The sequence below is a fragment of the Hyperolius riggenbachi genome, chromosome 1, assembly GCF_040937935.1.
Source record: "Hyperolius riggenbachi isolate aHypRig1 chromosome 1, aHypRig1.pri, whole genome shotgun sequence".
Lineage (NCBI taxonomy): Eukaryota > Metazoa > Chordata > Amphibia > Anura > Hyperoliidae > Hyperolius > Hyperolius riggenbachi.
Window position 1 is genome coordinate 354,338,743 of NC_090646.1, and position 20,606 is coordinate 354,359,348.

A 20,606-nucleotide genomic window follows, 5' to 3' on the forward strand; every position below is an offset into this window, starting at 1 on the left:
GGTTAATGACTGCAATACTTTATGCAGTGCAACTGTTGACCCCTCCTGTTTCCCAAGTTCAGCCAGTAACCCTCATGGTCCCCACTTGCAGCCATAAACTTTCCTGGGCCGACTTATACTTCAGTCTGAAAAAAATTCCAGCTTCAAAAGGTAACATTTTGGGGTCAACCTAGTACTCTGGTGCTGTTTTTCTGCTTAGGGTACTTGACAACATCACTGCATTAAGAGGCAAATGGATTGGACCATGTACTTTAAAATCCTTCCTTCTCTCTTCTCAGAGATAGATGCTGGCACAAGTGGAAATGAGAATGAAACTTAAAATTTTAGCAGGGGATCAAATAATTATTTCCCACACTGTAAGCCAGTTTTGTTTGTTCTTTTTTATTTTATTCATTTTTACAGATGAGCAATATACAGTCAATGAAGTCTGAATTTCAATCCAAAATATATGTTCTAGCAATGACTCGCTATCCATATTGTCACAAGTTCAGTTTAAGGTAGTTTGCACATTTTAGAACAGAAAATAATTTTGTTTTATGTTCAGACCTATAAAACCACTGGAAGCAGAAAAAAATGCTTACCAGATCAGTTCAGGAACAAGTAGAACTAGCAAACGTCCATAAATGAGTAATTCCATTTCTCCTATTTAAACAATATGGCATATTTGGGAGTTAATTTGGTTTCTGCACATCCTCCATCTTTTTTGTGCTTTTGCTTTTGATTGTTTAATTCTGTTGTTGGGGTCTTTGCCTGTTCTTGATGTGACTGTGCATGTGGCTTTGATATTCTGCAAAGGGTTGTACTGAGGGCTAATATTCTCTGGACACTGAAACTTTTCTCTGATCACGTAACCTAGTCTTGTGGTGGCTATAAATCCATCATAGGTGGAGGCAATATGAGTGACCGTTGCATATACATATTGTACTGCAAGCAGGGAACCTGTGGTTTAAAAACAAAAAATATTGTATTTTAATATATCAGAAAATATAATATATCAGACAACCACCTAATATTAAAGCAGACCTGAACTCAGAATGTCCTCTCAGCTCTAAAAGATATGCAACAGCATAATAACCTTTAAATAAAAAAAATTCTTTGCTACAGCTGATACAAGTCCTAAAATAAATCTGCACTGTTTCTACTTCCTGCTTTCATGGAAGCAGACATATTGTTTACAGCCCGTGCTTTCAAATGAGCTTATCTGCCATCTCATGTGACACAGGGGAGGATTAAATTACAACTTGTGATTAGACACAAATGAGGGAGGATTAAACAGGCTAAACTCTCTAAATACTGTACATACAGAGTTCATTTCTCTGTTTCCCTTTTCTCCTGTGCAAGTGTTCAGGTCCACTTTAAATAGAGAAAATCAGTGCAACACACAATTGTTCTTAAAGAGACACTGTAAGAAGAAAAACGTCCCCTGGGGGGTACTCACCTCGGGGGGGGGGGAAGCATCCGGATCCTAATGAGGCTTCCCCCGTCTTATCTGTCCCACGGGGGGCTCGCTGCAGTCCTTGGAACAGCGGCCCGACAGACCCGAAAGCCTGTTCAATATTTACCTTTCCAGGCTCCAGCGGGGGCACTGTTGCGGCTCTTCTGACGGATATAGGCGGAAATAGCCGATCTCCGGGCTGCTCTACTGCGCCTATCTCCGTGGGAAGGAGCGGATACTGCGCCTGTGCTGGAGCCAAAAGGTAAATATTTACATCGCCGCCGCCGCCGCTCCGGGAGGATTTTCGCCACCACCGTGGGACCGAGGAGGTCGGGGGACGCCTCAATAGGATCCGGAGGCTTCCCCCACCCGAGGTGAGTACCCCCAGGGGAGGTTTTTTCGTTACAGATTTTCTTTAACAAAATGCCTAAACAATAGGTTACTTTCAGTGAAAACTGCATGTCATGACAATCAGTAGTTTGATAACCCACTCCAGTGAACTTCTAAGTTTTACTATTGGCCATAAACATAATTTTTGCCAGAACAAAAGTTAATGTTGTTAAAGAGACTCTGAAGCCAGATTAAAAATGGCTTTTTACCTTATATTCATCTGAGGCATGTTTTCCCCAGCTAAAACGCCGCTATCCCGCGGCAGAACGAGGGGTCTTTACCCCCCAAATCCCCTTCGTGGTGCCCGGGGAGCGCTTCCTGTAAAGGCAGAGCTTTCGGCAGCAGCTCTGCCTCTACATGCGTCTATCAGCGCGTATCTCCGCCTCTCCCCCGCCCCTTTCAGTCTTCCTTCACTGAGAGGGGCGGGGAGAGGCGGAGATCCGCCGGCTGATGCAGAGCTACAGCCGAAAGCTCTGCCTCCATGAGCAGCAATATCCAGGACCAAGAAAGTCGTGGATTTTGCAGGGGGGATTTGGGGGGTAAAGACCCCTCATTCTGCCGCGGGATAGCGGCGTTTTAGCAGGGGCAAACATGCCTCAGATGAATATAAGGTAAAAAGCCATTTTTAATCTGGCTTTAGAGTCTTTTTAATACTTTCAGTGACTACATGCAGTTAAGAGATTTCTTGGTAGATGGTGCTGATCAAGTCAATTTTAAGCAAGATAATAACTTGCTCATAAATCTTTTAGCAAAAATCATATTTGTCTGATATGTACCAGTCAAAGGTTGTAAATATTTGCCACTTAATAGCAGACTATTTAAAAAATCATTCCAGGTTTGCTGGATGGTTTTAGTTCTCCAATGTTCTCAATCTCAGGAAATCAGAAAAACCTTAGTAAACTAGCTGGTGGGCACACTATCCTGTGCGGAGCAGGAGTGCACACGAGATCTCTTTTGATGTCTCATGTGTGCCATCCGGTATTTCATGAATGGACCAGTCAGATTGCATGATTGGACCAATCAAGTTTGCAATATCAGGCCACTTAAATTGCTCAGTTGGACCAATCACATTGGACCAATTATTTTGCTTAACTCCAGTCATCCAATGACCGATTTTACCAAGTGTGGGGGAACTGGCCTTAAAACTGTGAGAATAACTGTGTCCTAACCTGTCCCACTGAAGTCAATAGGTGAAATCTGCTTGGCTGCTTTTGACTCCTTCCACTTTTTGAGTCCCTAAAATGAATATGACCACATTTTTCAGGTTGAGCCCATGGCTATGTGACATGTTTGGTAAGTTTAGCTTCAGAGCTGTATTGCGATAGTTTAACATTTTCCAATGAAAGTCTATAGGAACCATAAGTGGAGTCTTTGGTGGGCCATCTCAGGGGCAGTAAGGGTAGGATCGTTTAACAAAGTACATTTCGGATTTTCAAATAATGAACAATTAGTTATAAGAGCTTATAGTTTTACTAAAAACATATATAATTTTTTTTCCTTTATAGAATATTACCTTTTAGGATTGTATGTGTATATGATACATACTATGCATGCATGATCTAATATATGGTAATAAGGAATAGGTATTTTATTCTGTTTTATACAATTTAACCACTTAAAGTGAGTGTTTACCGTTTTAAAAATAAAAAAGTCGGATACTCACCTCAGGAGAGGGAAGGCTCGGTCCTAATGAGCCTTCCCTCTCCTCTCCCGGTGCCCAGTCCCGCGCAGGATCCCCCGTGGCAGTATTCGACCAGTTCGGTCAAATACTGCCACTTCCGCATGCCGAAGGGAGCTTTCGGAAGCCTTCGGGAGCACTCGGGCTCCCGAAGACGGGCCGCTCCATACTACGCATGCGCGAGCGCTCTCTATGACGCACTCGCACGTGCGTAGTATGGAGTGGCCCGTCTTCGGAAGCCTGAGTGCTCCCGAAGACCTCCGAAGTCCCTGCGGCGGCAGACACGAACGGGGGAGCCAGCGCAGCACCGAGGGCACCGGGAGAGGAGAGGGAAGGCTCATTAGGACCGAGCCTTCCCTCTCCTTAGGTGAGTAACTAACTTTTTTATTTTTAAAACGGTAAACACTCACTTTAAGGACCACAGGCTTACACACCCCTAGTGACCAGGCTATTTTTTTTACAATTCAGGGCTCTGCAGCTTTAAAAGCTCGCTGCAGAGCCATACAACTGAGCACACAAATGAATCCCCTCCCTTGTCCGCTATTTTTTTATTTTTTTTCCCCCTTCCATCCCTCCCCCCGCCAGCCAATCACAGTAATCAGCTCTTGCTGTAAGAAAGGCTATGGTGGCTGCTGTGTGGTATAACAAGGTTTATTTGCTTTTGAGGCATAGCAAATAAATCTTGTTATACCACACGGCAGCCGCCATAGTCTTTCTTACATGCACTACTGCATTGACAAGTGTTAATCACTACTCCCAATTGCCTGCAAACTGTTTATACAATCACACAGAGCAACAGGGTGTTTTGGACATCCCCATTACTGCATAACACTTTGCACTAGTGAAACCTGTCATAGCCTGTGGTGCAGCCACATAGTGCAGAACTTGCACACAGTCCAGGCAGAGACCTACAAAGACACAACTACAGATTTCAGCTCTGCCTTCCTACAGAGAAGAATCTGGACACTGCCAAGCCTGGTCCCCCGCAAGAGGGACACATGTGCAGCCGCTGGACAAACCTGTACCGGCTTGCCAGCAACTTTCTAAGGTGAGATTACTCCAGGCATCCCTGCCTTTCCTACCACTGGTTCTCTGAGTGCGCTATATTTCTTGCCTTTATCCTAGATTTCACGGCCACTGAGGTGGTTTCTTAAAGAGCAGCACCAATACACAAGTCTCACTGCTCGCTCCTTCTAGCCATAGAAGTACCTACCTATACCATTGCATACATAAGCATTGCCCTTCTCAGCATTGCAAACTGGGAATAATCCATGTTTACTTCGATATTTTTCCTAATTTTTTTTATTATTAGTATATATATTATGGTGTCCAAGCTTTGACTTAATGGGGAAATAAAGATTGAGTGATGGGGAAATAAAGATTGAGTGATAAAATTCCTTAGACAGATCAGGTCATTTCCATATTTTCCCAGTGTTCGTTCTCAAGCTAAATCGTGCATTATAATTAAGAAATTACAGCAGAGGTATAATGTATGTTATTTTGTGATTGCACGGCCTACTTGTGATTTATTGGTCTTATCCATTAACATCTTGTGGTTCATTTTGCTTTGAAGTTTTGTATTAAACTCATGTCAAGAAGTACAGTATTTTGTGGATTTTGTAAGAAGCAGTAATTTGTTTTGCTTTTGGTCTGATAAATTCATGTGTATATATAAATAAATTAATTATTTTTATCAAATTATTGTCCTGAAGTTTTCATTCCTGGTGCTAATTGATTGAGAAATCTCAAACTCGAATTCAGAGTTGGGTATATGTTATTTAACTACTTTCGGACCGAGCGAGTACGAATCTACGTCGGGCAGGGGCACTGCGGTCATGACCGGATGTAAACTCTACGTCCCATTGACCGCGCGCCCCAGCCCGTCCGCGTCGCTCGGTCCGCTCTGCCCCGCCGCAATATGATGCCCTGCCGCCTCTATGACGGTAGAGCACTGTGAGCCGGGCAGGAGCCGTTTTCATTGGCTCCTGACCCTGTCATTCATGTAAGCCGTTCCCATTGGCATAGCGACAGCAGAGAGAGCAGCCCGCGGCGGGGACAGAGCGGCGTGTCTGGTGGGAGCGACGGTAACTTGCGGCGATTCGCCAGGAAGCGGCGGTTTGCTGGACCAGCACCCTCTGGTCCTTAAGGGGGCAGAGGGTGCTGGTCCAGAAAGGGTTAAGACTCCTGTTTTTTGTTTTTTGTTGTTTTTTTTACACATAAGGAGCTTTAAATTATTTTTATTACCTGTGGTTACAGTTTGTGACTTTATTAAAAATAACGTACAAATAGCCCGACAGCATGCAACCTACAGTGCTATGGGCCAAAGAAATGTGCAAACTTGGATGGCGCGACCAGTCACATCGGGGCAGGGCAGGAAGGAGAAAGGATATACAGACAGCAGCAGGCTTGGAAATTATTATTAGAGGTCAACTGAACTGGCTTACCATGGCATTACACCACACAAAACAAAATATGTCCTCTATGATGGTAACCGCAGAACTGTTCACCAGTAGAAGTTCTACATGGTTAGACCCCTGCCATTTATCAGCAGTGGGGAATCTTCACAGGGTTTCTGCTTTCTGGCTGATAGTAGGAATCTTAGATAAAGCACAGCTAACAATGCATGCTGTTAACAAGACAGTAAAACTGAAGTCCTATATACAGTATGTTATATGTAAAGATGGCTAAAAGTATACAGAAAGGGCTTTGAATACTGTCTCACCATTAGACACATCCCACACTTTAATGGCTCTGTCCTGAGATCCAGTGTAAATATAGCAGTCATCTGGTGAGAAGCAGGCACAGTCCACTCCTTCAAAGAAGAAACCCTGTGTATAAGATGGCAGCAGAGGTTAGTACCTACATTTTTTAATCATCTTTTTGTGTGTCAAGGTGACAGTGAAAGTGGTCATATTGAAATGGAAAGAATAGAACTTCCTTCAGGTTTAAAGTCCTGACTTAGTTTTCCGTAACATTGATGAATAATGTGTAAAATATGAATGTACGTACATTCATATACTGCTGTTTTATTGTTGTCCTTATCACATTTTGAGAAGATCTTTCCTCTGTTTACAATTGACAGATGTGATCAGGACAGAATCAATAATGATCTGCACTTCATGGGATGTGCGTATTAACTATCAGCAACCAACACTTTTAGATGATTAATGTGGTCATTTTGTTATTTCACCCTGGCTAACCATTACCTTGTGCTTTCTCAAAAGAGCCATTCAATTCACTTTTTGTCCTAAGTTTTCTACTAGGTGATATTTGCACACCATATAAATAAAATGCCTTTTAACCACTTCCCCTCCCATGGGACAAATGTCTACTACCATGCTTTACCTAGCAGGGACATAGATACTCTTCCTTTGCAGCCATGCACTCCCGCTTGCTCCCAGGCCGGTTTTTGCGCTTATTCTCTCCGCAGATCAGTAGAGGGGGGATGAATGAATGGGAACGCAGTTCCCATTCATTCATCTAAGTACCCGTGTGAATGAGCGCTGGTGATCAATGAGATCAGAGGTGCTCTACCTGGTTCATGACCTGATTTTGCACCTTCCAAAAATCGTTTGCCTGAAGAAGCGGGACTGTTACCCGTGAAACGTGTTGCACTTTTGGAGTTACTAATGAATGGTACTTTAGACTGTAAGTAACCTGTCCATTGTCCGGCCTTTTTTTCAGAAGGGAGGTGAGTCCACCCACGTCACCCTTTTTAACAATTTTAACTAATTTTATTCTGCTTGGGGCCTCTGTTATCGTATTTCATAGAGATGCTGCATCATTCACAGAAAGCGAAAGCAACCTGGCCACGCATTGCTTCTGTTTAGCGTACTAATAGTACTCAACAGAAAGTAATGGACATCTTGTGGACACATATGACACCTACATACATTTTTTTTTTTTTTTAATAAAAAGTCCCACATTTACATTTAAAATTAAATTTTGCCCTCCCACATTTTCCCATAGTACCCAGTTTTTTTGTATTAAAAATAATTAACATAAAAAATAAATAGTTACCTTAGGGACTGAACGTTTTTAATATGTATGTGAAGAGGGTATATTGCTGTTATTTTTAAATCATGGGCTTGTAAATAGTATTGGATGCAAAATTGAAAAAATGCACTTTATTTCCAAATAAAATATTGGCACCATACATTGTATTAGGGAAATATTTGAAATGTTACAATAACTGAGACAAATGGGCAAATAAAAAATGTGGGTTTTAATTAGGGTAGCATGTATTATTTTAAAATTATAATGGCCGAAAACAGAAATAATTAATTTTTTCCAATTTTTTCCTATTATTCCCATTAAAATGCAGTTAGAATAAAATAATTCTTAGCTAAAAGTACAACCCAAAGGCAGCCTAATAGGTGGCAAAAAAAACAAGATATAGATTGTTTCATTGTAGTAATTAAGTTATTGCTCTGGTGTTTAAGGAGAAAAACCCTTGGAAGTGAAGTGGTTAAGGGACAACTGAAGCAAGAGGGATATGGATGTGCTGCCATATATATTTCCTTTTAAGCAATACCTGATTCCTGGCTATCCTGCTGACCATCTGCTTCTAATACTTATAGCCATAGACCTTGAACAAATTTATTCAGATCAGGTGTTTCTAACATTATTGTCAGATCTGAGAAGATTAACTGCATGCTTGTTTCTGGTGTGATTCAGACACTCTTGCAGACAAATAGACCAGCAGGGCTGCCAGGCAGCTGGTATTCCTTTAAAGGAAATAAATATGGCAGCCTCTATACACCTCTCACTTCAGTTGTCATTTAAGCCACCAGTAAGCATGAACATACTCAGAATAATTTTGACAATACTTTTTCATTAACGTTTTGGCACTTTTGCAGAGTGCTGAATAGTTATTTTAAACAGAAGATAAACAATTATTTCCTTGGAGAAAACTTGGGAGAAAAAAGTGAATTGACTAAGGGCCCCAGTTTTTTTTCCTCTCAGTGTTTCCAGTGACTTCCTAGTCGATCACTTGATCACCAGTGAGGTAAATCCACTTGATTACGATTACACAGCTGTGCAATAGTTTGATTACATTTTAGACCGTGTGTGATGGAGCTAATGTTATACCTGTGGAAATTGTGAATACTATATATCAGCGCTGCGTAATATGTTGGCGCTTTATAAATACAATAAATATTAATAATAATAATAATAATATGTGTACTTCCAAAGTCAGCATGTTTGGAAGCCATTTGCATGTTTTTTCCCGCATTTACTATTGGATGACCTTCTGCTTTTTCCTGCACATCATGTGTGTTTAGAATTCAGATGTTTTTGCCACAATCCTAAACATCATGAACTAATGCATTACTTTTACTGGAGGATCATGCTGGACGCATCTTTGTCTGCTAACTATTGTAGCCCTGTGGTACCAGAGTTGAATCCTTGTAACTTCATTCTAATCCTTCCTTGAGTGCGGCTCACCTGCTTTCTTGTTGCTAATGCAAGAAACTGCACGCAGTAAATGCTATCGCAGAACGCCAAAAACCCAGCAACGCTTGCGGAATCAGAACGACAAGTGTCCGCAATGCCTCAGTGTGGGTTTCTGGAAGTAGTGACAGGAAGTGCTGACAACCATTTTTCTACCTTAAGTCAGTGTAGATAATGTTCCATGATAGAAGAGATCCAAATGGGATGATACTCTAATATCTGTGACACCAGTGGTTGTCCGCTCTACAGCTGTTCTCAGGTGAAAATGTATGCATATTTATTTCAATTTTCCAATTACTACTTTTCTCTTAAAATATTCCAATCTGGTGCATATCCACTCATGATTTCTCACAGACCCTTCTCCACAGACAAACATATTAAAGCCCTGCTAGATTTTTCATGACCCAGAGATCTGTGCACAAAATACAGAGCTTCCAGCAGATTGAGAGTTTCTTATATTGCACAGAGCCATACATGAGGTCATCCACCTCCTTCCTTCTGTAGGCAGGGTCAGCTCTGTGTTCACAGGGAAAAAATTGACTGGAGCTCTCTCTTGGTTCCTCGCTTGATGCATTAATTGCTACTAAGGCTTGGTTCAGACGGGCGACTGCCAGTATTCAGGAATGTCGTTTACTGCCGGGATCATCCCATGCCCGCAATGAGATGAATAAGAGCATTCATCTCAATGTGTTTACCGTTGTTTGCTGGCGACTGCATGAACATTGCAGTCGATCAAAATGGGCAATGCATGTAGCACCCTGCAGTGGTTGCAGTCAGTGGTTCTGTCCCTTTGTTGGTGCTCAAACCGCAACCATGGAATGATGGGAACCAATGCGGAATGCTTTTCTGCTTGATTGCAGAAAAGTGTTTAGCACTGGCTAACCTGCTGCCTGTGGAAGTCTGTGTGAACTGGCCCTAATATACAAGCAAGACATTGTACTGAAGACAGCTGGATAATATCAGGATTCTGCTTTGCATAGCCAAATATAATCTCATTTTTATACCCTTGTTCAGACATTGCTATATTTCATGGAAATGTACAGAAAACTACGTAGCACATTATGGCTAAAATAAAATACAAGTTCAAGTTTTGAGTGTTAGATATAGTGTATAGAGAACAAGTTCTCTTGTCTTGCAGTAATGGAAAATATGACATATCTACTGCATAAGGATTATAAAACTGCAGAATACCTTGTAACACATCTCATGTTCCCAGCAGCCAGTTTCCATGTTCCAAAGACGTTGGACTGAGTCCTCACATCCACTAAGCACATACATTTCCTTCTTACTTGTTTCTAAGCAAGTTACTTTGGTTTTGTGAGACTCCAAAATCTGTTCTTCTTTTTCAGGCCCAAAAAGACAAAGGTCTCCTCCAGCTGTTCCATACATGACCCTTTGATCTTCAAAAACGGCTACTCTGAAGACATCTGGAAATTGTGGGTGAATGGAATGTGTTGGACCTTCGAGCATTGGGAGAGGATTTCCTTTGACTACTTCGTAAACTTGAATGAAGTTGTGGTAAGCTACAGCCAGGTAGTTTTCCTGCTTGCTGATTGACAGACAAAGAACAGCCACGTTGCGATCAGGAGGTGGAATACATGCCACATCCTGCCTCTGCTCTAAAGGGAAAGCTAATACAGTACCAGACGTCAGACCACAAAACAACATCTTTTTGCCGTTTGCAACTACCAGGCAAGTAACTTCAGAAGATGCTTCAAGGATATCTGTTGTTAAACCTGCAACAATATTCAAATAACCATTGGACGTTTAAAACTTTCATAACACATCTGTTTACAGCAGAGACAATATGTAAAGCCTGAGAATGAGGGGGGGGGGGGGGGGGACAGTCATAGACAGAAGACACATGTGTTCTGGCTCACCATGTAACTGAGAGTCATGCGAATTTCAAATGCACTATGGGCACTCCCGCCGGCGTTTTGCGGGAGTGATTTTTAAAATCACTGGACACTGCAGCGTTTTTTAGCGGTTCTATAGCACTGAAATGCAATCGCGGGGAAATCGCCTGAAAATGGTGCAGCCTACACGTTTGGCGATTTGCGTTAATTGCCGGTGATTAACGCAAATCGACCAAGTAAGAACGGGCGCATAGGGCTTATAGCACTAGTGCTTTAAAAGCGCTAGTGTTTGAGTGTTTTGCCGAAATCGCCGGCAAAACGCTCTAGTGTGAATGGGCCCTTAGAGGGATTTCCCTGTCAAGATCTTGTTTATAAATAGACTCAAAAGCCCAGTAGACACCCACATCAAGGCATTCTATATATCTACAACACATATGTACAGAAATGTATTAGTTATTATGTTGTTAGATATTTTGCTGTTGGAATTCTAATTATAATAGCCCAGCTTTATGTAATTTTTGCACAAACATATGGACAAGCACCATCAATAAATGAATAAATAAATAATTTGAATAATATGGGTGGGATGTGCTAATTGGGCAACCAAGATCAACATAAAACTAAAGGAAAGTACCCAATTCAAACAGCACCAAGCCACTCAAGAATATAATCAAAAATACAAATCTTTATTGGTACATAGCAATCAAATTATTAAAAACGATTAAAATTCACCAGAAGGTGAAATCAACGGTGTACATGAATGCCAGTATAGAAATTAAATATATAAATCACAAGTTCTCACAAAAAATCCCAATATTTTATATTATTAAATTGTTATAAACAGATGGATAGATCAATAATGCCCTCAATTCATTCAGATATCAATAGAAACCATGAGATTGGCATAAAGTGTATAATAGTGCAATAATTAATATACCAGTAAATTCATAAACCATAAATAAATAAATAAATAAACAGTGTAAACACGCTCTAAAGTGCATCAGCCTGATTGTAATCAGGTAAAATGTAGGAGATTTGTCAAAGCACACAATAGGGATAACTAGGATGAACAGTGTGAACCCACACTAAAGTGCATCAATCTGAGTACTCACAGGTATAATACCAAGTTGGTTAATGATACACACAAAAAAATTATAGCTAAATACCCAAGTCCGTGCAAAGTGAAGATGAGTGGGAAGGCAGAAGACTTACATGAGGGAAGAGGAGGACGACTAAGTACACCGCCGCACGCCTGAATGCATCACGCGGGCTCTACCCGTTTCAGAGGTTTATTTATGGTTTATGAATCTCATGGTTTCTATTGATATCTGAATGAATTGAGGGCATTATTGATCTATCCATCTGTTTATAACAATTTAATAATATAAAATATTGGGATTTTTTGTGAGGACTTGTGATTTATATATTTAATTTCTACATTGGCATTCATGTACACCGTTGATTTCACCTTCTGGTGAATTTTAATAGTTTTTAATAATTTGATTGCTATGTACCAATAAAGATTTGTATTTTTGATTATATTCTTGAGTGGCTTGGTGCTGTTTGAATTGGGTACTTTCTTTTAGTTTTATGATTATTTATGTAATTTTTGTACATTCCTTGTATAGAACTACAAATATACCATATGTTTCGGCATATATACTTTTTCTCTCCCAAAAATGGCAAGAAAAAGTCACTGCGTCTTATATGCCAAATACAGGAAGTCTGCGACTTCACACCTACCCATATGAACTGCCAACCCACCGCAATGTCAGGGACTGTATTGTCCCCGTGTCTCCTCTGCTTCCATCTTGTTTACTCCTCCGCTCCCCCTGAATAAATGAAAGCAGCGGCAGCACAGGTCACCTAATCAGATCTCTAATCTCCACAATCTCTCTCCTCTTCCTCGTGGCTACCCTATTGCCGGTTTCTGCTGATGATGCGATCAGCAGAATCCAGCACTAGAGGAGCCGTGAGGGACAGGAGAGGTCAATGATCGCCACAGGCTCTGATGGATTAGGTGAGTCATGCTGCCGCTGCTTTCATTTATTTAGGAGGAGTGGAGGAGGACACGGGGGAGCGGGGGGCACATGAGGGACAGAAGAGGACTGATTCCTAATTGAGTTTAATACACTCCACAGTTGCTTAACCTTATTTCTGATAGGAACTGACAATATCAGTGAATACTTATTTTTATATATTCTGTGTTTAATAATGAGAATAAGTACATTATTTTTACATATACAGACTGGAATCGTCTTTATTTTATAGATGAATATCAATTAAATTATTATTAGTTGATGAGGCCAACCTCACGGTACCCATGAAAGGTCTACAATAGAGGGATCAAGGTGAGTGAAACTCTAACCAACTAATGTGGACCTGACACCACTAGCTCAAGAGAGCATGCAGGATGGGGTATAACATATGCTACGGACTTATAACTAATAAGAAAAGTAAAGTCCTATAGTACTACACGATTCAAATATATAAATTAAATAATCAAAAAATATATATTGTTTTAAATATGAAACACAACAACCTAAAAAATATTTAAGAAGAAGTATGATTCACAGCCAATGTATTTTTATATGACATGTATGTTTTTTGTGTTACTAACAGGTCGGTACTACAAATGATGGGGCCCCCCAATGTTCACACCAATTACCTCGTCTACTCATGGTGACCCTCTCAGCCCGGGAGCCCATCTTTCAAGGGTCATTAAAAACAAGTCGTAATCATCACACCCGTAACAAGTACAGCCACTAAACCACTAGATATAAAGGATGGAGCCCATTATCAGAGGGAGTGAAGAAGTAGGTCCCCCTTACAGCTCTGGGTCCCCCTGCAGTTACAGGGGCTGCTCCCCTGTAGTTACACCCTTGGTTACTAGGAGAAAACACAGAACAGAGGAACACAAATTGGCTCAAAGTTGTAGAATTTAGACCTTACCCTGCACAGTGTCCCAGACCACAATCTTGTGCTTGTCACCAGTTTTTGGAAAATAAACCCGGTCTCCTCCATTGGACAGAGCAACACAGCCACTACGGTCCTGAAATGGAGGCAGTGTCTTGTGTTTCTGATCATAATCCAGGTTCCAGAGCTTGAGGTAGTATGCACTGGTGGAAGAAGATACCAAAGTGCTTCCAATCAGGGCCAGGCCAGTAACTGGAACTCCCATTCCGAAGAATGTATCTAAAAGATCCCCCCTTTTAGACAGACTCCAGATCTGAAAATGTATAATTATTATTATTAATAATTTATATCGAGCCATCATCTTCTGTGGTGCAGTGCAGAGTAAAAAACAAACAGGAGTACATAAAAATATTAGATACTGTTAAATATAAAAATACAGGCATTGGTACGTAATACAGAAGTGGTAGACAATATACACTGTAATTCTAATAATGATGCATATATTGTGATTAAAAACTTAACATACACTACTCAATCATCGATTTTCTGTTTATGATCAATGTTATATCATAATTAATGTTATATCATGATTATGATTGATAGTCTGATCAATTATTTTACGACCAACTAAAAAGCAACATTGTGGATCTATCTTTAGATTTATTTTAGTCCTTAGATGGTAGAAAAGTTAATATTTACTTACCTGAAGATTCTTCCAGCCCCTTGCAGTCTGCTGGTTCCTTCTCTGTCCTCTCAATCCACACCATTCTGCCACTGTCAGCCACTGACTGAGCCAGTTTGGGACTAGTGCGCATGACTACTTTGGGACTACTGCCAAACGCTTCTTTGCTCGAGCCCCCATGGGTGGGACCGTTTTACGCATGGCGTGACAGCAATATATTGCGGGGCAGAACGGGAGGACAGGGAGGAATCAGATAGACTGTGGAGGGCTTGAAGAAGCCCCAGGCGAGTAAAAATCAACTTTACAAGACACAAAAGGGAGAGAACCCTGCCCGCATAATCAAACAATCTAAAGGAGTTGGGAAGAAACAAATAAAAATGTATGGGGAATCTCTATTTCTCGAAAGAGATACATTTATCAACAAACAACGAGAGTGAATGTTTTTTTTTAATTTGGAGTTATCAGATGTACAGCCAATCGAAAAGAGAAAAAACATAAAAAATAAGACTTTGAGCACTTGAGAGCTGTAGCTATTTAGGGCGTGCTCACTAGGCCACCATGGAGCATTAGGAGACTGATTACTGGTTAGGTACTTGCACCATACAGGATTCAAACCCTGATCTCCTTTTTTCAAAAGTGGTGGCCTTAAACAGTTCACTGTCCAGCCACTCTTCCACATTGGTCTTTCTACAAATAGACCCCATCCCCATAGCAGAGTTTCAGATACATCTTACTCACCCGAATAGTTTCATCCTGTGATCCAGTTACAATGATATTTTTTTTAGTATGTATTACAGCTGTTTTTACCAGGTCTTCATGTTCTAGAGCGGATCCCAAAAATGTTCTAAGAGTGTTAGCATCTGCCCGGAACACCTGGACTTGTTTTCCAAATCCTGAATTTAAATAAATAGAATAGACAATATTATAAAACGCTGTAAGAATTTGTTTTTTTACTCTAATCCCATTTCAAAAGAAGATCCAAGGTGAATTCTGTTTCACAGGAGGAGGAAATCCATCACAAAAAACTTGGGGATTCTAACTACAGCCTATGGCAACAGGGTTCTAATTTTATTTAAAAATGCAACTTAAAGCTTTAAATACTTTTTTGTATAGGAAATTCTACTCTCCTGCTTATAAGTGATTCTCAAACTGACTGATAATGGACTGCATCAGACTAGTTACTGTGCTATCCCTTATTTAAATTAGTCCCTTCGCTCATGTGACAGCAAGGGAGCATTTCCCTTATGTTTGCAAGCAAACATAAAGGAAATGCGTGCAGCGGTGGCTGAATTATTTTTGTTTTCTTGTGTCTGGGGGTCCCAGTAGTGGAAGAAGTCTTCGAGGGATGAAGAGACTTCCTCTCCCGAGATGCGTACTCCCTAGGGGAGATTTTTATGCTCACAAGTTTGCTTTAACATAACATTTGTATCAGTTAAAAACCATAAGTATGTTATTAACCATTTTTAATTACTACATGATAATATTGTAAAATTGGGGAAATATGTTTTTATTATTAGCTTTCTTATTTTCCTGAATAGTTTAATTAGTTTTCACCTTTTTACTGATCTATACCCTCCCTACTATAACTTTCTGAATGGCTGTTTGTTACTGACAGCTACAGGCTGGAGAAAAGTACCAAACATCTCATCTGTTTTACCACATGCACTTATCTTTGTGATTGACATTTGTGAGGTATTTACCTCACAAGTCTGTAATTTACCTCACTAGCTGGCAGTTTCAGTTTTCCATGTGGTACCATCCTTAGTGAATTGACATTTCACAGAATGTTTAGTAAAATTGGCTGTTTTCTGCTTTACCGCATGTGGTAATGCTTAGTGAATTGAAGCCTATTTGTTAAGGGATGGTTTCCACTATAGAATGCACCATTATCTACTCGATGTGCAGAATGGCTGTCTCGGCCTGGGATTGGTAAGTGTAAACACTTGCCTGTGTTCTACAACATTAAATTCTGGGTATTGAAGGTACAGGGCAGAGGTGGTTCTCAGTATGGTCATGGCTTTTGCAACTGCGCAGTAGACAGCTGTCACAGAGTCATACAAGCCAATAGCAATTGTCTAATAGGGGAGAAACCTGGAACCCACTCATATCCCACCTTCAGGGGTGTGTGGTTAGTTAACACTTGTTAATCTGGAGGTTTTTCCATATATAAGATGTATCCCTAAATGTCGTAGATGGCGCTCATATTAATTTTAGCTTTGCTCCATATCCATCTTGTTATATGCTTATGTCCGTTTTGCTTTGTGTGTTCCCGTTACTTTGATGCTCCTTTCAAAATAAGCTTCTGTAACAAAGTTTGCACAGTGTATCACTGTTTGATACAATAAAAGTCTTAACTGCTCGGTCATTTCAATTCTGTGGAAATCTGCTGACGGCTGTAAAAATTCCCAAGGTGATAAAGACAAGTGCGGTCCGAGACAGCTGATGTTGAAGGTATTTAAACGAAGAGACTCTAAATAAATACATCAAAACACACAATGGCCTCAATTCACTAAGCTTTATAAAACACTTTATCGAACGTTTGATAATTTACCTCATGGGTAAAATCTAATTTTGAATTCACTAAGGTGTTATAGATTTATTGAATGTTTTATCGATAAAACATTCGATAAATACAGTGATGTGAAAAACTATTTGCCCCCTTCCTGATTTCTTATTCTTTTGCATGTTTGTCACACTTAAATGTTTCTGCTCTTTAAAAACCGTTAACTATCAGTCAAAGATGACATAATTGAACACAAAATGCAGTTTTAAATGATGGTTTTTATTATTTAGTGAGAAAAAAAACTCAAAACCTACATGGCCCTGTGTGAAAAAGAAATTGCCCCCTGAACCTAATAACTGGTTGGGCCACCCTTAGCAGCAATAACTGCAATCAAGCGTTTGCGATAACTTGCAACAAGTCTTTTACAGTGCTCTGGAGGAATTTTGGCCCACTCATCTTTGCAGAATTGTTGTAATTCAGCTTTATTTGAGGGTTTTCTAGCATGAACCGCCTTTTTAAGGTCATGCCACAACATCTCAATAGGATTCAGGTCAGGACTTTGACTAGGCCACTCCAAAGTCTTCATTTTGTTTTTCTTCAGCCATTCAGAGGTGGATTTGCTGGTGTGTTTTGGGTCATTGTCCTGCTGCAGCACCCAAGATCGCTTCAGCTTGAGTTGACGAACAGATGGCCGGACATTCTCCTTCAGGATTTTTTGGTAGAGAGTAGAATTCATGGTTCCATCTATCACAGCAAGCCTTCCAGTTTCTGAAGCAGCAAAACAACCCCAGACCATCACACTACCACCATCATATTTTACTGTTGGCATGATGTTCTTTTGCTGAAATGCTGTGTTACTTCTACGCCAGATGTAACGGGACACACACCTTCCAAAAAGTTCAACTTTTGTCTCGTTGGTCCACAAGGTATTTTCCCAAAAGTCTTGGCAATCATTGATATGTTTTTTTAGCAAAATTGAGACGAGCCTTAATGTTCTCTTTGCTTAAAAGTGGTTTGCGCCTTGGATATCTGCAATGCAGGCTGTTTTTGCCCAGTCTCTTTCTTATGGTGAAGTCGTAACCACTCACCTTAATTGAGGCAAGTGAGGCCTGCAGTTCTTTAGATGTTGTTCTGGGGTCTTTTGTGGCCTCTCGAATGAGTTTTCTCTGTGCTTTTGGGGTAATTTTGGTCGGCCGGCCACTCCTGGGAAGGTTCATCACTGTTCCATGTTTTTGCCATTTGTGGATAATGGCTCTCACTGTGGTTCGCTGGAGTCCCAACGCTTTAGAAATGGCTTTATAACCTTTACCAGACTGATAGATCTCAGTTACTTTTGTTCTCATTTGTTCCTGAATTTCTTTGGATCTTGGCAAGATGTCTAGCTTTTGAGGTGCTTTTGGTCTCCTTCTCTGTGTCAGATAGCTCCTATTTAAGTGATTTCTTGATTGAAACAGGTGTGGCAGTAATCAGGCCTGGGGGTGACTACAGAAATTGAACTCAGGTGTGATAAACCACAGTTAAGTTATTTTTTTAACAAGGGACAAGGGGGGCAATCACTTTTTCACACAGGGCCATGTAGATTTGGAGTTTTTTTTCTCACTAAATAATAAAAACCATCATTTAAAACTGCATTTTGTGTTCAATTATGTTATCTTTGACTAATAGTTAATGGTTTTTGATGAGCAGAAACATTTAAGTGTGACAAACATGCAAAAGAATAAGAAATCAGGAAGGGGGCAAATCATTTTTCACATCACTGTATATAACACCTTAGTGAATTCAAAATTAGATTTTACTCATGATGTCAATTCTCAAACGATAATTGTTTGATAAAGCGATAAAGTGTTTGATAAAGCTTAGTGAATTGAGGCAATGTGTAGAGAAAAAGAGGCACAGCACACCGACATCAAAACCTCATCCCAACTGTGAAGTATGGTGGTGGGGCATCATGGTTTGGGGCTGCTTTGCTGTGTCAGGGCCTGGACTGATTGCTATCATTGAAGGAAAATGGCTAGGCGTAGGGGGGTGGTTTAAGGTTAGGCATCATGAAGGGGGATTTTGAGGTGGGGTGATTAAGGTTAGACATCAGGAAGGGGAGTTTTAAGGTTAGACATGGGGGGAGGGGGGGGTTGGTTTGGATTAGGTATCAGTGGGGGAAGTGTGGTTAGAGTTAGGCATTGGAAGGGGGAGGGTTCTGTGGGCCTCCCTGTGGTTGCCTAGTAAGGGTGCGTGTGTGAAGTCAGACACACATGCTCATGTTACTAGACGACCACGTGGCACGCATGTATGGACAGAGGAAGCCCAGAGCAAGCGGAGGCTGAAGACAGGTAATGTATAGCTCGCACTGGGCACCGGGGGGACATTTTAAATTAGGGGGAACAACGCCGGGGGGTTTTGTCGCGTTCATTGCCCGTCCCGATCTCACTCGCCGCTACGGATCGAGCAAGTCAGCCCTACATCTTGCAGCATGTACGATCAATTGATGTGACCAATTTCGGCTCAAAATTGGTCTCATTGTAGGTCGGGCATGCACTTTGCGGCACCGATTTTCATTAGATTCCGATTATAATAATCGAATCGGATGGTTGATTGGCCGCCAAGTCATCTGATGTGTGGTCACCTTTACCGATATTTTACTATTGCAAACGGTAAATAGTAGAGTATCAGTAAATCTTACCAATATTGTACTACTGTATAGGCTGTTCCCTGGCCCACAAATCTCTTCGCTCCTCTTTTTTGCATATGCGTTTTATGCATCGTGCAAGATAGATATTTTTTTCTGGTTGCTTTAGAGTTCTGGTTAACAGAGTTCTGGATAACTGAGATTTCACTGTATTTCTTGTTTCAAATGAAACATAATAATGCTATAACAAATATGCTATAGATTACCTTAACTGAATGTTTAGCTTCAGCAGCACTGACCTGAAACAAGGGGGCAAGTTAAAAAGCATCTGATTTACATGCTCATTCTGCATCATTGGTAGTGAAAATACTATAATCAATGGAAAAGCATGACTAACAGATGTTTCTATTTTTTGGAGTATATTACTGTATTTACAAGAAAGTCAATAATGTATGTTTAAAAAAAATGTGTTAAAACATTTCTACTTACCTGCAGCAAATAATGATTCGTCGTCAGAGACTGCTACAAAGATAACAGCGTATGGCATTTTTTCAGCTGATACAGCGCCTCCAGTGGAAATCTGATGTACAGAAATGTAAATGGGTTAAGAGGAAGCTAATTATTCAGATCTGAACATTGTATCCATTTCCCTCATGTCTGTGCACTGCACTGTATGTTGACACGGTATGTTCCTCTGCACTGCTTGGTACTCTCTGCAGTGGAAACAGTGAAAGGGCCCCTTGTAGTTTATTATCTTTTTAATCTTTTTTTTTTACATTTCTTGTTTTCTATATTTACATTTTTAAATCTGAAAACAACACATTGGAAACATATATAAACCTTAAAATAAGGCTAGAAACACTTGAAATGCCTTATAACAATGGTGAGAACAAGGTACTTTACAATTACTTATTTGTCAAATTTGTGAAGCAGAGGTAAGGGGTATGGTTGAGTTTTTGTACTAACTTCATCATATTGAACTGGACAGATAAGAGCTCTGCAACCTCCGTAGCATAAAAGTTGAAATAACTCAACTAGAGCTATACCCTGTAGTCATAATAAGCAGGGA

The 20,606-nt window shown here is 40.5% G+C and overlaps 1 protein-coding gene across 4 annotated transcripts in view; it reads right to left on the reverse strand.

The window, feature by feature from the left end:
* Positions 1-365: 365 nt before the first annotated feature.
* NWD1 (NACHT and WD repeat domain containing 1) overlaps positions 366-20,606 on the reverse strand; it is a 113,935-nt gene continuing 93,694 nt past the window's right edge. For all 4 annotated transcript variants that reach the window (XM_068234164.1, XM_068234161.1, XM_068234162.1 and 1 more), the window contains 6 exons: positions 20,027-20,117; positions 15,150-15,304; positions 13,766-14,042; positions 10,149-10,693; positions 6,226-6,331; positions 366-939 (listed from right to left, as the gene is read on the reverse strand). In XM_068234164.1, coding sequence (XP_068090265.1) covers positions 647-939; positions 6,226-6,331; positions 10,149-10,693; positions 13,766-14,042; positions 15,150-15,304; positions 20,027-20,117 — 1,467 coding nt within the window. In that variant the 3' untranslated portion in view covers positions 366-646. The remainder of the gene's footprint in view (positions 940-6,225; positions 6,332-10,148; positions 10,694-13,765; positions 14,043-15,149; positions 15,305-20,026; positions 20,118-20,606) is intronic.